The sequence below is a fragment of the Mixophyes fleayi genome, chromosome 6 (genome assembly GCF_038048845.1).
Source record: "Mixophyes fleayi isolate aMixFle1 chromosome 6, aMixFle1.hap1, whole genome shotgun sequence".
NCBI lineage: Eukaryota > Metazoa > Chordata > Amphibia > Anura > Limnodynastidae > Mixophyes > Mixophyes fleayi.
The window spans coordinates 69,445,134-69,460,852 of record NC_134407.1 but is presented as its reverse complement, the minus strand read 5'-3'; the positions used below and the strand labels follow the sequence as shown (position 1 = coordinate 69,460,852).

Genomic DNA, 15,719 nt, shown 5'->3' with positions numbered 1-15,719 from the left:
CTTCCTGGCACATCCTGCCGCAGCCACTGGCTTCTTCCTGGCACCCCCCTGCCTGCAGCCACTGGCTTCTTCCTGGCACCCCCCTGCCTGCAGCCACTGGCTTCTTCCTGGCACCCCCCTGCCTGCAGCCACTGGCTTCTTCCTGGCACCCCACTGCCCGCAGCCACTAGCTACTTCATGGCACCCCCCTGCCCGCAGCCACTGGCTTTTTCCTGGCACCCCCCTGCCCGCAGCCACTGGCTTCTTCCTGGCACCCCCTACTGCAGACACTGGCACCCCCTGCCTGTAGCCACTGGCTTCTTCCTGGCACCCCCTGCCCGTAGCCACTGGCTTCTTCCTGGCACCCCCCTGCCCGCAGCCACTGGCTTCTTCCTGGCACCCCCCTGCCTGCAGCCACTGGCTTCTTCCTGGCACCCCCTGCCCGCAGCCACTGGCTTCTTCCTGGCACCCCCTGCCCGCAGCCACTGGCTTCTTCCTGGCACCCCCTACAGCAGACACTGGCACCCCTGTCCGCCGCCTCTCGCTTCTTCCTGGCACCCCCTGTCCGCAGCCACTGGCTTCTTCCTGGCACATCCTGCCGCAGCCACTGGCTTCTTCCTGGCACCCCCCTGCCTGCAGCCACTGGCTTCTTCCTGGCACCCCCCTGCCTGCAGCCACTGGCTTCTTCCTGGCACCCCACTGCCCGCAGCCACTAGCTACTTCATGGCACCCCCCTGCCCGCAGCCACTGGCTTTTTCCTGGCACCCCCCTGCCCGCAGCCACTGGCTTTTTCCTGGCACCCCCCTGCCCGCAGCCACTGGCTTCTTCCTGGCACCCCCCTGCCCGCAGCCACTGGCTTCTTCCTGGCACTTCCCTGCCCGCAGCCACTGGCTTTTTCCTGGCACCCCCCTGCCCGCAGCCACTGGCTTCTTCCTGGCACCCCCTACTGCAGACACTGGCACCCCCTGCCTGTAGCCACTGGCTTCTTCCTGGCACCCCCTGCCCGTAGCCACTGGCTTCTTCCTGGCACCCCCCTGCCCGCAGCCACTGGCTTCTTCCTGGCACCCCCCTGCCCGCAGCCACTGGCTTCTTCCTGGCACCCCCTGCCCGCTGCCACTGGCTTCTTCCTGGCACCCCCTGCCCGCAGCCACTGGCTTCTTCCTGGCACCCCCTGCCCGCAGCCACTGGCTTCTTCCTGGCACCCCCTGCCCGCAGCCACTGGCTTCTTCCTGGCACCCCTTGCCCGCAGCCACTGGCTTCTTCCTGGCACCCCCTGCCCGCAGCCACTGGCTTCTTCCTGGCACCACCTACAGCAGACACTGGCACCCCTGTCCGCCGCCTCTCGCTTCTTCCTGGCACCCCCTGTCCGCAGCCACTGGCTTCTTCCTGGCACATCCTGCCGCAGCCACTGGCTTATTCCTGGCACCCCCTGCCTGCAGCCACTGGCTTCTTCCTGGCACCCCCCTGCCTGCAGCCACTGGCTTCTTCCTGGCACCCCCCTCCTGCAGCCACTGGCTACTTCTTGGCACCCCACTGCCCGCAGCCACTAGCTACTTCATGGCACCCCCCTGCCCGCAGCCACTGGCTTCTTCCTAGCACCCCCCTGCCCGCAGCCACTGGCTTCTTCCTGGCACCCCCCTGCCCGCAGCCACTGGCTTCTTCCTGGCACCCCCCTGCCCGCAGCCACTGGCTTCTTCCTGGCACCCCCCTGCCCGCAGCCACTGGCTTCTTCCTGGCACCCCCCTGCCCGCAGCCACTGGCTTCTTCCTGGCACTTCCCTGCCCGCAGCCACTGGCTTCTTCCTGGCACCCCCCTGCCCGCAGCCACTGGCTTCTTCCTGGCACCCCCTACTGCAGACACTGGCACTCCCCTGTCCGCCGCCTCTCGCTTCTTCCTTGCACCCCCCTGTCCGCCGCCTCTCGCTTCTTTTTTGGACCCCCCTGTCCGCAGCCACTGGCTTCTTCCTGGCACCCCCTGCCCGCAGCCACTGGCTTCTTCCTGGCACTCCCTACAGCAGACACTGGCACCCCTGTCCGCCGCCTCTCGCTTCTTCCTGGCACCCCCCTGTCCGCAGCCCCTCGCTTTCTCCTGGCACCCCCCTGTCTGCCGCCTCTCGCTTCTTCCTGGCACCCCCCTGTCCGCAGCCTCTCGCTTCTTCCTGGCACCCCCCTGTCCGCAGCCTCTCGCTTCTTCCTGGCACCCCCCTGTCCGCAGCCTCTCGTTTCTTCCTGGCACCCCCCTGTCCGCAGCCTCTCGTTTCTTCCTGGCACCCCCCTGCCTGCAGCCTCTCGCTTCTTCCTGGCACCCCCCTGCCCGCAGCCTCTCGCTTCTTCCTAGTACTGCCTGTCCATGACCTCATATTTTCCCTCTGAAGAGTTCATTTTTTTTCTGTGCAGGGAACTGCAAAATGCACCCGATGCTTTGCCTGAAGGGTCATTGGATCCTCCTCCACTGGATACGGCCTGGGTGGAGGCAACTCGCAAAAAAGCACTTCTCAAACTGGAGAAACTTGACACTGACCTGAAGAATTATAAAGGAAATTCTATCAAAGAAAGCATCAGGTAAGGACAGAGCCTGACAAAACATAGATAAAGAGGGGTCACGTTTTCTTTGAATGTATTTACTAAAAGAGAAGTGAAGCAGGGGAGACACCAAAAGGCAACGTATATATGATAGGATGGGGAAGTTTAAGAAGCTTCTTAATATTAAGATTGTATAATTTCGCATTGAAATGATTGTCTTTACAGGAGGGGTCATGATGATTTGGGCGATCATTATCTGGATTGTGGAGACCTGAGTAATGCTCTGAAATGCTACTCTCGAGCACGGGACTACTGTACCAGTGCTAAGCATGTCATCAACATGTGCTTGAACGTTATCAAGGTGAAATTGACATCATCACACTTATTGCATATGCTGCAGTTTTACATCTTTTTTAACTACTTCTGTCTTATCAGCCTAACATCATAGGTTGTTTTTCCACTTTGTGTTTGCATCTGAATTTATCTGTGCTGCATATACTCTATTCACATGCACATGGGATACCACATTGTCAAGTGCCCAGTGAAAGAAGAAGTTGTTTTCAAAGGGTTGTCTACTGTGCAAGAATCCTTTAGTTCACCAAGTACCCCTTTAGTATATGATACCAGTAAAGATCCTCCTGCACCCCAATGGTTTATATGATTGAAAATGCTGCTCAAAACCAATGCACAGTGGGGACAGCAGGAGGACTTTTACTAGTATCCCATCATAGGCATTCAAGCCACTAAGATGGTAGGTGTGTATTACATGCGGCACTTGGTTGGATGTCATGTCTTCTGTCTGTTTATGTGCCACATTCACTACACACCTTATGGCCATGTTTTATCTATGAAACCAGTGCAGTCTTCAGCACTGAAAGGTGTCCGCTCCTCCTCTTGGCAGCTGGGTTTGAGCGATGGCTGCAGTCAGGTAATGGTCAGGATCCTAGGGATGGGAAGGAGATCTAGCGCCGATCTGCTACACTTGGAGTGGGGGGTCTCGGTGTAATCAACCTCTTTAATAACTTCAACCACAACATTGTGTTGGACAGCCCAATTAGTTTTGTGTACATTTCTGTTTATTGCTAAATACTTTTTGCTGGCCACACTTTTCTCATCTTTCCAATTTCACTACAGGTTAGTGTGTATCTCCAGAACTGGTCTCATGTTCTTAGCTATGTCAGTAAAGCAGAGTCAACTCCTGAGATTGCAGAGGTGAGCTTCTTCAAATACATGCCTTTCTTGGGAGACCTGTAATGCGGTAATCAGGTGTTTGGTTTCATTTATTATTTCAACTAAATGTGTGTAAAATAATGGTAGGTGGGGCACAACACTAAGCTTCAAATTGTCCCTGTTAGGAGTATCCAAATGGGCGTACAATCCGTCCTGTGTGTTGGCTGCCCCACAGGGTTCTGCTATTGACAGACTCGTATTGCTAGATTCTGACATAAATTAAAAAGAAAATTCCAGATTTTGATGTTTATTGTACACAAGTATCATGGGTACACACTGTACTTTCAGACAGGAGGGAAGGGATGTGTGAAATTATGTTTGACATTTTACCTATGCAGTTTGGCCAATTTATTAATACTCTTTTGTCCTGCGTTTGAAAGTTGACCTAACGCAAACACTATTTCCTAGTTGAAAATAAAATTGTTCCCATATGTAAAATGCATTGCTTCAGCAGGGCACAAATGATGGGCTTAATTATGGAGTGGATACTGGAAGACTGACTTTACTGTTGTCCTCAGCTTGGCGGGGGGGGGGGGGGGGGTTCACACCCTGTTTCCATGGGCAGGCTTACCAGAGTGTTGGTTCCTTCAGCTGTGGAATACACACAGCAGAACGACTTTTTGGCACTTCAAGATGACAGCTGCCAGGAACGGAAGCTTCTGTGAGGATGGGGGTACATGTAGAAGCTTTTTTTTTTCTGGGGCTGGGGTCAAGCCCAGTCTTCCAGTAAGATACAGGTGTACTGACTGATCAGAGCTGACTCCTATTCCCCCAGGTCTATCATAGGGCCTACTGGGTGACCAGTGAGTCTACTCCTCACCTTAGAGAGGGTAGTCCTGAGACAGTATTTCTCTCTCATCCTGTGGGGGACACTGGAGTCACAATGGGGTATACATGTGGGTTGAGGAGCTCCTTAAATAAATCTTTAATGACAAACCTTCCCCTCTATACCTCTAGTGGGTAATATTCCCAGTCTAAAAGTGCTTGCAGGGGCTAGTACGTTTTATGGGACTGCTTCACATCCTCCACTGTTTTTATTCCTATTTTGATCATTTATTTTTCTTTTTGTGGGAATAGCACTGAGGCTCCTCTCCTCAGGGGAGAGTTCAAGTGACAGGTCCCTGGTACAAAAAAGCCACTGATGTGACTATTGTTAGGAGAGGGCTGCGGTGGGACAATTTTCACCTGCTCTAAGTGTTGTTCAAAATGTCAGGGTGCACAGTTAGATCCAGGAGCTTTGTCTCCAAGGGGCATGAGCGCGCTGTGGAAAAGCGTACCAGGCCAAGGCAGTGACCATGTCTCTGGCAGGCTGGACGGCACTCGTTTCCCTCCTTTTCTTCAGATGTCCTCTGCGGTGGTGCTGGTGGTAGCTCTTTGGTTGGCCGATGTGGCGAAGATAGGGCCAGAGATGCTTCTTTTGGTCGCAAGGCTCTATGCACTGTGAAGGAGTGTTCCCTCTCGTAGGGGCAGCTTTGGGACATTCCGATTGTGACTTGAGTGTCCCCCATAGGATGTGAGAGAAAATGTGATTTATTTATTTTTTTTGATTATTTACGTAAAACCTTTTCTCCTAATCCACAGGGAACACTGAATGCCCTCTCTGTTTCGCTTCTATTCTTTGTGTTTGCATTCAGGCTGTGTTATAGAACTTTTCTCCTATATCTCTTTCTCTCTATTGGTTGTTTCACAAGCTAGGCTCCTTTGAGGGCTTTGTTAAGTGAACTGATGATATTAACCACTAGTGTGGGAGCAGCTTGCCATTCAAAAGTTATTTATAGTGCCAGAGCTCCTCACACCACATCTATTAACTCCAGTATCCATCATGGATTAGGAGAAAAGGAATTTACAGAAGTACCAAAAATCCCAATTTTTTTTTCCTCCTGGGATGCGGACATGTTAGGTTCCCAGGAATGCATTATAAAGATGAGACACTGGGCCCCCAACCTTGGTGGTTGATGGTTGTTATTGTGCAAAATGCCAGCCTAAATTACCTGCAAGACAATCTGCCCCTTAAGCAAGAGTGAGTCTGAGTTGTTGACCACATTTGCTGCCTAGCTATCCTAGTGTGTAAGGACCCAAGTACCTCGGACATTTCCATTCCAGAACCTGCCTCGGCTAGGTACCTAATTCAGTTATTGTCCATTTTCATGGAAGGCCTACAAGGGCTTTGTTCCCAAAGTAATTTTAGTTTTATGAAGAGTAGCAATAAAACTGCACCACCGACTAGTAAAACCTTTTCCTAAGGTGCGGCTGTGTTTTCAGGGATCCTCCGTTCCTCTTGCAGCCCCAGCCGTATTCTGTGGGTCAGGGGAGAGATTGAACAGTAGTACCCAATCACAAGCTGTAATCAAGAGACTTCCACTTTTTACATTAGGAGAAAACTGATGTGTAGCAGCCCCTAAGACAACGATTAGGTGCCCCTTAATAAAATAATTTTACCTAGTAGTGCAGCTTTAAATAGTCTTTATCTGGCATTAACTGGCCCATATTTGAACATTCATCTCCTATATATCATGTGTTTCCTTTGTGTCCACAGCAACGAGGGGAAAGAGACAGCCAGACTCAGTCTGTACTGACCAAGCTAAAGTGTGCTGCAGGTTAGTATTCCCAATCCTCTGTGCAATAATCAGAGATCTCGTCTTACACAGTAGAAGTGTTTATAATCCCTACTAGTTTTATTGTTCAAAGTACAGAAATTCACTGGCTAACACTTTTGTCCTGAAGTACACGGTTCTAAATCAGTAAAATGATGTGGAAGCTAATATGTTGTTCTTCTGGCCTCTCTTCACCTCCATGAGATAGCCCAGGAGCCAGATTTTTCATGATGAGATCTTTTATCTCTAGCACATACTGGGTGTCAGATGTTACCTTCTATTGATCCACTTACTTAGTCTGATTCTCAGTCACAGCTAATGTCTAACTTTTTAGCCGAGGAGGAGACGCATGTTAGTCCAGAAATAACTTCAGAATATTTGTATTGTAGATATATAGGGGATATTCTGTGAAAGAGGAGGAATACATATTTTGCCTTAATATCTGTGCTTCTTTAGACGTAATATTCTGTAGTTTGTTATGGACGTTTTCTTCCAATTCTGCCTCTCCTTATGTTAGTAAGTAAAAAGTAGGGGTTAAGTTAGATGTCACTTTTTATAGAATTCATGTAATGTAATAGCTTATTACATATTTCGTGTGACTCAACACGGCATTTTAAAGTGAATAATTGTTCTGTATGAAGTGAATAAAGAATGACTACTAAAATGTCTATTTAAAAGAGCTGCAAATAAAAACCTGTTTATTTTTTTGAATAAAGAATTTTTATTGGGTTTTACAAAAGGAAATGCAAGATAACAGAAAAAAACAAAAGACCAGGCTTTCATGAGGATTTAAAAACTTATTTTAAGAGTTAAAAAATATGCTGTAGACATTTTTATATAATTGGCTGAAAAATTGTGTAGTTTTATGAAGAACATTTTCAGATTCTTCTATGTTTATAAAAGTATTCCACAGAGGGTGTAATTTGTAATTTGATTCACTGGTTACTATGAGGGTAGAATTAGTGTCTGTCTGTACTGCCAACTGACATTTAAAAATGTTCTTCTAAGCTCCTCTGTATACACCAATAGATTGAGACCGCACACATCTTTGCACATATGATGGGAAAAGACTGACATTACCAGAGAATGATGTTTGAATTATCACTAATACATAAAATTGACGTTTATTTTAAAAAATGTAAAAAAAAAATGGAACATCTAAGATCTGTTTTCCTGTTTAAATCAATTTCACAGCTAGAATGATTGAGTTCTCTCTACAGAAAACACATATTGCCTATTTATTATCTGTATTCACTGTAAGCCTTCATCCTCCGCACTCATCCAGCCTCTTTTGTCCAGTATGAGTGAGCCAAGGCTCATTACTCTGCTACATCATTTGTGTGAGGGACAGGATGACATCCACATCTTGAGTGTATTACGTTGGGCAGGAACTGACATCTAGTTCAGTGACACAGGCAATGTATTAACAAATAGCTTCTTTTTCTTTTTTACTTTTTTCTCCTCTCTAGTTTTTATATCTTTAAGGTTGTGAAATTGATTTAAATTATGTATATAAATGTTACTTTCAAATGTGTAGTTATTGCTGTGTGCCTAATTGGGGGAACAAATGTTTGCACAAGGACGTTATTGCTGCAGGAAAAAAAGAGATAATTAGAACAAATGATTTCCTATCCCCTTTATGGTGGTTGAATAGCAGTGTAAGGATTTAGTTTGATAATCATTGCAGGTGTTTGGAGATGATGGAGGTTGGTGCCCCAAGCAATAGTAGTCCTTTTTTCTCTATTACTACAATTTGAGTAAGCTGCCACATGAGCAGCTAACTCTACTGCCCCTTATATCTCTAACCTCCTCTCCATTCACACTCCTGCTCGCTCCCTGCGCTCAGCCAATGATCGCCGCCTCTCCTCTACTCTTATCACCTCTTCCCACTCCAGAATCCAAGACTTTTTTCCGTGCAGCCCCGCATCACTGGAATGACCTCCCTCGTTCCATCCGCCTCTCTCCTACTCTGTGCTCCTTCAAACGTGCACTAAAAACCCACCTCTTCCTTAAAGCCTACCAACCATCCGTATAACCCCTTCACCTCCTCCACTCGCTCACTCCCTTGCCTCATCTGGCTCCCCTTGTGTCTGTTCTGTTTTCCCTCCCTTAGGATGTAAGCTCAAATGAGCAGGGCCCTCTTCCCTCCTGTCTCCCTACCTGTTCTTCTGCTCCGTGTTTATTGCTTTACCTGCCTGGAGTTCCGAAGTACTGGGATTTTTGTTTATTGTTTTGTACGGTCTCACCCTGTATAGTGTACTATTTGTATGGTGTACGGCGCTGCGGAAATCTTGTGGCGCCTAACAAATAAAGGATAATAATAATAATAAAAATAATAATGAGCACCCATTTATTCAACAATATAGAATATGAAGTGTTTATAATAATACTGGGGTCATCATAAGAGGTACCAATATCTAGTGCAGATGAATTCTCTACACTTTCCAGATCAGTGAAATCTTGTATGGTAGTGTGACTGTATGTTGGGGATATTGCCATGTGATTGATATTGATATCCACAATGTATACTAGAACTCTGCCGAGTGTCGAGATCCACTCTGGTTCTCCAAATATGTCACGCATAGTTTTATAGTTATATTGAACAAAATACAAAAGTTCATCAGGCTCTTCCTTTTCTAAGTGTGTTAATGTAGACCAGGGGTTGGCAACCTTTTTCTATCAGAGTACCGTCTAAAATCTAGTCAAACCCAGGTGTATGTATAGATAGCTAGATAGAGGGCTACCTAGAGAAATTCAGGGCCCCGGTACAGCAACTTCATAGGGCCCTCCTTATAGTTTAGTATGGTAAAAAAGGGTTGCGCCGCAGCGTACAATTGGGGGCGTGGGGGTGCATCATTGGGGGCGTGTCTAGCTAATGAATAGCACCTTTAGTCACAAATGCCCCCTCTCCAGCACCTTTAGTCACACATGCCCCCTCTCCAGCACACCACCTTCTTACCTTATTCTCCACTACACAGCACACAGGGCGGGAATATATCCAGCAGCCCACCCACACTGAGTACCATGTGACCGCTGCAGTCACACAACCTGGCATCTGAAGGGAGCTGAGCTGAAGGGGATTTAGCCACTACCAATCCCCCCATACACTCGCGACACCCACGAGCAAAAAAAAATAATTAAAGTACTTTTAATTTTTAATTTTTTTTTTTTAAAGATAGATCTCCAGTGGGGCCCTCAGGCGGGCCCGTGTAATTTGTAGCCACCCCCTCTCTCTGCGGCCCTGTGTGTGTGTGTGTATGTATGTGTATATATATATATATATATATATATATATATATATATATATATATGTATGTGTATGTGTATGTGTATGTATATATATATATATATATATATATATATATATATATATATATATATATATATATATATATATATATATATATATATTACATCTCATTTTATGAGGCTAATATATTATCAGTAACGGGACCAGCAAAAGAACATTATGATGCACAGTAGTGCCCCAGTTCACATCATGCCTCATAATTGTGCCCCCAATTCATCTTATGCCTCATGGTTGTGCCCACAATTCATATCATGCCACATAGTTGTGCCCTCAATTCCTATCAAGCCACATAGCTGTGCCCCCAATACATATCATGACACATAGCTGCTCCCCCAATTCATATTATGTCACAGTTGCCCCCAGAAATTCATAGTATGCCACTGTTGCCCCCATAAATTCAGAGTATGCCACTGTTGCCCCCAGAAATTCAGAGTAGGCCACTGTTGCCCCCAGAAATTCAGAGTAGGCCACTGTTGCCCCCCGGAAAGTCATAGTATACAAAGTATATTTGCCCCTCAATTTGCTGCTCTTACTTACCTTTGGAAACTCGTCTTCCTCCAGAAACCCGGGAACTGCTTAAATAAAACAGCCGAAGATGGCCGAAACGGAGCTTCTGCGCATGCGCAGAAGCTTCGTTTCAGCCGTCGTCAGCTGCTTTACTAAAGCAACTTCAGCGCTGGCATGCCAGACAAAAGTGGTCAGCGTGCCACGTCTGGCACGCTTGCCGGAGATTGCCGACCCCTGATCTAGACGAAGGCAAATCAAAACCCACACGGCATGCCAGCCACCAATTTAACTTCACAGAGAAGGGGGTTTTATCCCTGGCCCCATATATCAGATGAATTCCCTGGATCATTTACCGCAGTAATGTCATTTAATTATTAGATGACATTACATTATACCCTTTATTTTATGAAAGTCAAGCAATCCAGTTATGAATGTGGTATCACTACTTCTGTTAGAGAATTCTGACTACCCTTACAGTGGTGGTAAAACTGTATTATCACCTGCCATGTCCTGTGTAGAAGAAGCTTGTTAGGCAAACCTTTATGTTGTATTAGACGCTTTTTTAAAACTACATGTGCAATTTATGATGTAGCCGCTCCATTCCCTTAAATAATAAGGTTGCTAACTAAAGATCTCCTATGTTTACCTTTAAAAATAATTGCCCCAAACTGTACCTTATATATATATATAGATGTGGTCTGCCTAGTGATTTATACAGTGGTAGATATATTTCTGCATCCCCTGCGTCTATCTCTCTCTATGCATCCTTGGAGTTTATTAGCATTTATAGCTGCTGACTGGCTACTGTCTGCTGGTATTCCTAAATGCTTTACTATCTCAGATTTCCCAGATTGTATCCCATAAATGTTACCAAAGCCTAGGGAATAACCTTGTATTCATATTAAATTAAATTAAATTTACCATTTTCTTGTCCATGTTTTTTATTGTCTAAATACTTATGTAGCAAGATGCTATCCTCTCTTGTGTTAATAATTCTGCATAGTCTATGGCCATTATTAAATTTTCGATCCCTGTGGTACTCCTCTAACAGCATTAACCCAGTCTGAATATGTTCCAATTATAGCAATTTACCCTCTCTTTTCTATCCAGAGTACATGATTTCCCCCAGTCCTAGTATTCACAGCTTATGCAACAATTTATGTGGGACGTTACATTTGGCTTTTGCAAATGTCAAATATATCACATACATTGTACTGCCAAGATGCAGTTTGCAATTTACCTAATCAGAAAAACAGGTTGGTTTGGCACTACCGGTGCTCAGAAAAGAACTTTTGGCAGCTAATGCATTTTGTGGTTTCAGGTTTGGCAGAGCTAGCCGCTCGGAAATACAAACAGGCAGCAAAATGCTTCTTACTGGCATCATTTGACCACTGTGATTTTCCTGAGGTGAGTCTCCTGCTCCAGTTTCTCTAACCCACATGTCTCCTTTATGATCCTTAATCCCATTGTGTTCATTCCTGCTTCTCTTCCCAGCTCCTTTCCTCCAGTAATGTTGCTGTGTATGGGGGACTTTGTGCGCTGGCCACTTTTGACCGCCAGGAGCTTCAACGAAATGTCATCTCTAGCAGGTCAGTCTTGGAGGATGTAGGAGCAGACGGAAGGTTGAGTTAAGCACTTTGGCTACAAAATATTTATTTTTCTATCTTCAGTTCATTCAAGCTGTTTTTGGAGCTGGAGCCTCAAGTCCGCGATATAATCTTCAAATTCTATGAGTCTAAGTATGCCTCATGTCTAAAGATGCTGGATGAAATTAAGGTAACTGAGCATGTTCCTTTTCCGCAAACTGACAATCCTTATGTGTCTATTCCATCTTGAGCTCATCTCAGTAGCGCTGTCCTGCTCCTTCATGTCCATACAATTATTTATTAGTGTTGTTGCTGAGTGTTATTCAGTCTCTCTATATATTTGCCCTTGTCATGTACCACAGATCTTCTTGCTTGCTTCATTCATTCTCATCTGTGTCTTACATATAATATCTTGGTGCTAAGTTTTCCTCTGCAGAAATATAGCACTTGTTGTGGTTGAGCCGTCTTGTCAGGATGCCAGTGTGCTTATTGCTACCGCCCTACATTCAGCTGTCACTATGTAGAATTTTCTCAGATGCTTTATGTCAGGGCCACTCTCTCATGCTGTCACAGCAAATACTTCAGCTTCTCAGCACTTAATACTTATTGTCCTTAAATGTACCTCTGTCTGACTCCTATCTAGTACCATTTCTTACACATTTCCATGCTTTCTTTCTTTAGTTGTACATATGTTTGATTTATCTCCCTGTAGGATAATCTTCTTCTGGATATGTATCTTGCTCCTCATGTCCGGACACTTTACACTCAGATCCGGAACCGTGCCCTTATACAGGTATATTCTCCATACTGTGTTGGTTTGCAATGTCCTTTTCAGGTTGATTGCTGTTGTGCTGCTCTCTGCTTGGTTTCTTATGCCTGCTGTGGATTATGTTACCTCTGCTCTTGCTGGCTCCAAATGTCTTGTTTCCTTCTGCCCCCTCCCCTCCCCGCTGTTACTTTGTGTTTCTCTTCCTGCCTTCTTCTTTCTTTGTCTGACCTTTGTCTGCAGTTTACTTCTGTGCTTCACTGTGTGATCGCATTGTCTGAATGTTAGCGAAGGCGGTATAATACAACTATTTGTTATATTTATACTTCAATATAAAATGTATGGCATGGATACCAGGCAGTTCTGCTTTATCAGATATGAGGACACTGCTTACAAACCCCTTTCGCTGTATGTAAATGAAGCTTAGTTTCCACACACAGGGTATGGCTCTGTTTTTACAGATCTTCCTGCATCTCTCCTACATAAAATATTTACTTTTTTTTTTCATATTTGGAACCACAGTAACAAATTCTCTGAAATTCTCTGCAGTTTTGAAAATGTCCTAATTTTTGTAATGTTATAGTAATAAGGCAAAACAAGTTATAAGTACGTGAGAACTTGCCAGGGAATACATACATAACAGCCGATACTTGGTTATGGAAATTGACTTTTACACACACCCAACCAAGGTTACTGACAAACACTACTTAGTGACTTTATGTACTGCCAGACAGTGCTATCTACAGGCATAGTATAATAACATACAGTGCTCCTGCGTTCCCTATAGGAAATGTGTCTGGGAACTCATTTTCTTGGGGACTTGTTCTAATAGTTAACAGCCTTGTGCTGAAGAAGAGGAGATAATGTAATGCATGTGGGGATAAGCTCCTTTATTTTGGACAATATGCTACGTTGGTCATTTTGGCTGTATAATAGTATAATTGGTGGGTATGATACCTTCCAGTTTGCATAATCAGACCCCTGTTTTGTGGGCCTCAGACACATCCATCCAAGTCTGCTTATGTGTATTTTTGATGTTTCACACAGTTATGTTTTTCCCTTGTCCACTTAGACACTTGTTCAAAATGTATCTATCCTTCACTGCTACCATTTTATATTGTCCAAATGTGTTTGTTTTCCTATTCGCATATATTTTTGGCTTTCTTTACAAAAGTGTGTATACTTGATCTCCATGTCTGATTCTCAGTATTTCAGCCCATATGTCTCTGCGGACATGTACAAAATGGCTACTGCGTTTAACACAACGGTGTCTGCACTGGAGGATGAACTGACTCAACTGATCCTCGAAGGATTAATTAATGCCCGCATTGACTCTCATAGCAAGGTAGGGGCTTCTGAGAGTTGTTTGGTAGCAGTTGGTGGCCCGTACAACATGCTTTATTGCACAACCTGTTTGCTTGCAGATCTTATATGCACGAGACGTCGACCAGCGCAGCACTACATTTGAGAAATCATTACAGATGGGGAGAGAATTTCAGAGGCGAGCCAAAGCAATGATCTTGCGAGCTGCTGTTTTACGCAACCAGATCCACGTTAAGGTGAGTGTTTTCTGGACATTTTATGCAATGTTTATAAAAGTGATTAATTGAATCAATAAAACTCAAAATCTACACCAGAGCAGCTATATGTTGTATGGATATATTTACCTTTTGATGCTAGTAATGCGGTAAAGTGGTCTGAGCTGGATCTGTAGGTCACATTCCGAACACCAGCACCATAATATTGCTTGTGCCTCTAATATCCTCCTTAGCACATATTTACTCCTCTGCACTATTGTTTTTAGCTCTTCATATTGTAGCTCAAGACTTTCACACTAGGGATTTAATACTCACATTTCTTAAAATATAGTATGTATAAAGCTTCAGTTATGTTGCCACAATAGTTCAGATGTTAGAAAAAAATAGGAAAGAGGTCTCTGCCCAGAATACCTTACACCCTTATTAGGTAATTGTAGACTTACGCTGACATATGACTAAATTTAAAAGTGCTAAACATTCACAGACAGAAGTACAAAATGTACAGCTATGACTGGATTTTGCAACAAGGCTAATAATCTAAAGGTAAAAATATCAGTTTGGCTATGAAGATGGATGGTGGCAGAGTTTGACACAAGTCAAAAGCAATACGGTTGAAGAAATAAGAAGCTGCTAGAGAGGTTTAGAATGTGAGAGCAAAGGTTGTTGGACGATGCAGAGAAGAGAGAATGAGGTGGCTTAGGATATATGAAGAGTTAACTAACCCCCTTCCTATATAAGTGGTTTGCTTTAAATTCCAGGAAAATAATTGTGTAGATAATACAGTAATTGTCCTTTATCAACAAAGCTCATAGCTTTCTCTTTCTTCAGTGTCAGCCTTTTACTTTTTGACCTCTGCCTAAATTTGTAGGTCCCATCCCTACACTGGGCTTATAATTCTCTCTTTTTAGTCCCCTCCCAGGGAAGGAAGCCAAGGAGAGCTGACACCAGCTAACACTCAATCCAGACTCAGCACCAACATGTGACCATGAGATCAGTCATCTGCGTCCCTGGCCCTGCCACCCGCACAGAGACTTACCGCAAAGACATGTGACATGTGCCACCTGCTCTTGTCACCTTCCCATGGGCTGCCTCAGCTGTGTTGTGTGTGAGAGCTTGTCAGCAGCTTGCATGGTTTGTCTCATCGGTCTCAGTTTATTGGACATGATCATCTCGCTCTCTCCCATGGAATTAGAGGAGTAGTGATGTAATGCTGATTCTATATCTGGATGTTTTCAGGTAGTGGCTGCATAACAAAAAGTAATTGAGAGAGAGATGGTAGGAAAACAGTCACAACGTCCTCTCTCTCTGAATGTTACACCGTGCATTCAGCAGCTTGTGTGTTAGACACTACCTGCCTCTCACACCCTTGCTTCCCTCTACACCTTTCTACCCTCTGCTTCCTTAACCTGGTTTTTTGCCTCCTCTGCACCTTGTCTTCTTCCTAAGCTTGTTGTCCCTCTGTCCATCCTGCCTGCTGTGTGCTCTGGAAACCTAAATCTGCAGTGACTGAGCTGCATATTCACTCTACATACAAGATGCTGGTCCCCTTTATTTTTTCATTTGTGAATACAGAACACGGAACTGCATAATGATTCAATATGAAAAGCTTGTCTGCCACATCAAAGCATTGCTATTTAAATGTCCCATTTTTCTTGGTTCCTGGTTTTGAATTAAACTTGTTCCTGTT

The 15,719-nt window shown here is 45.0% G+C and overlaps 1 protein-coding gene across 3 annotated transcripts in view; it reads left to right on the top strand.

The window, feature by feature from the left end:
- Positions 1–15,719, top strand: part of GPS1 (G protein pathway suppressor 1) — a 25,251-nt gene extending 9,532 nt beyond the window's left edge. For all 3 annotated transcript variants that reach the window (XM_075216782.1, XM_075216780.1, XM_075216781.1), the window contains 11 exons: positions 2,376–2,540; positions 2,727–2,862; positions 3,636–3,713; positions 6,268–6,328; positions 11,464–11,549; positions 11,637–11,731; positions 11,813–11,918; positions 12,441–12,521; positions 13,702–13,839; positions 13,919–14,053; positions 14,941–15,719. In XM_075216782.1, the coding sequence (XP_075072883.1) occupies positions 2,376–2,540; positions 2,727–2,862; positions 3,636–3,713; positions 6,268–6,328; positions 11,464–11,549; positions 11,637–11,731; positions 11,813–11,918; positions 12,441–12,521; positions 13,702–13,839; positions 13,919–14,053; positions 14,941–15,015 (1,156 nt within the window). In that variant the 3' untranslated portion in view covers positions 15,016–15,719. The remainder of the gene's footprint in view (positions 1–2,375; positions 2,541–2,726; positions 2,863–3,635; positions 3,714–6,267; positions 6,329–11,463; positions 11,550–11,636; positions 11,732–11,812; positions 11,919–12,440; positions 12,522–13,701; positions 13,840–13,918; positions 14,054–14,940) is intronic.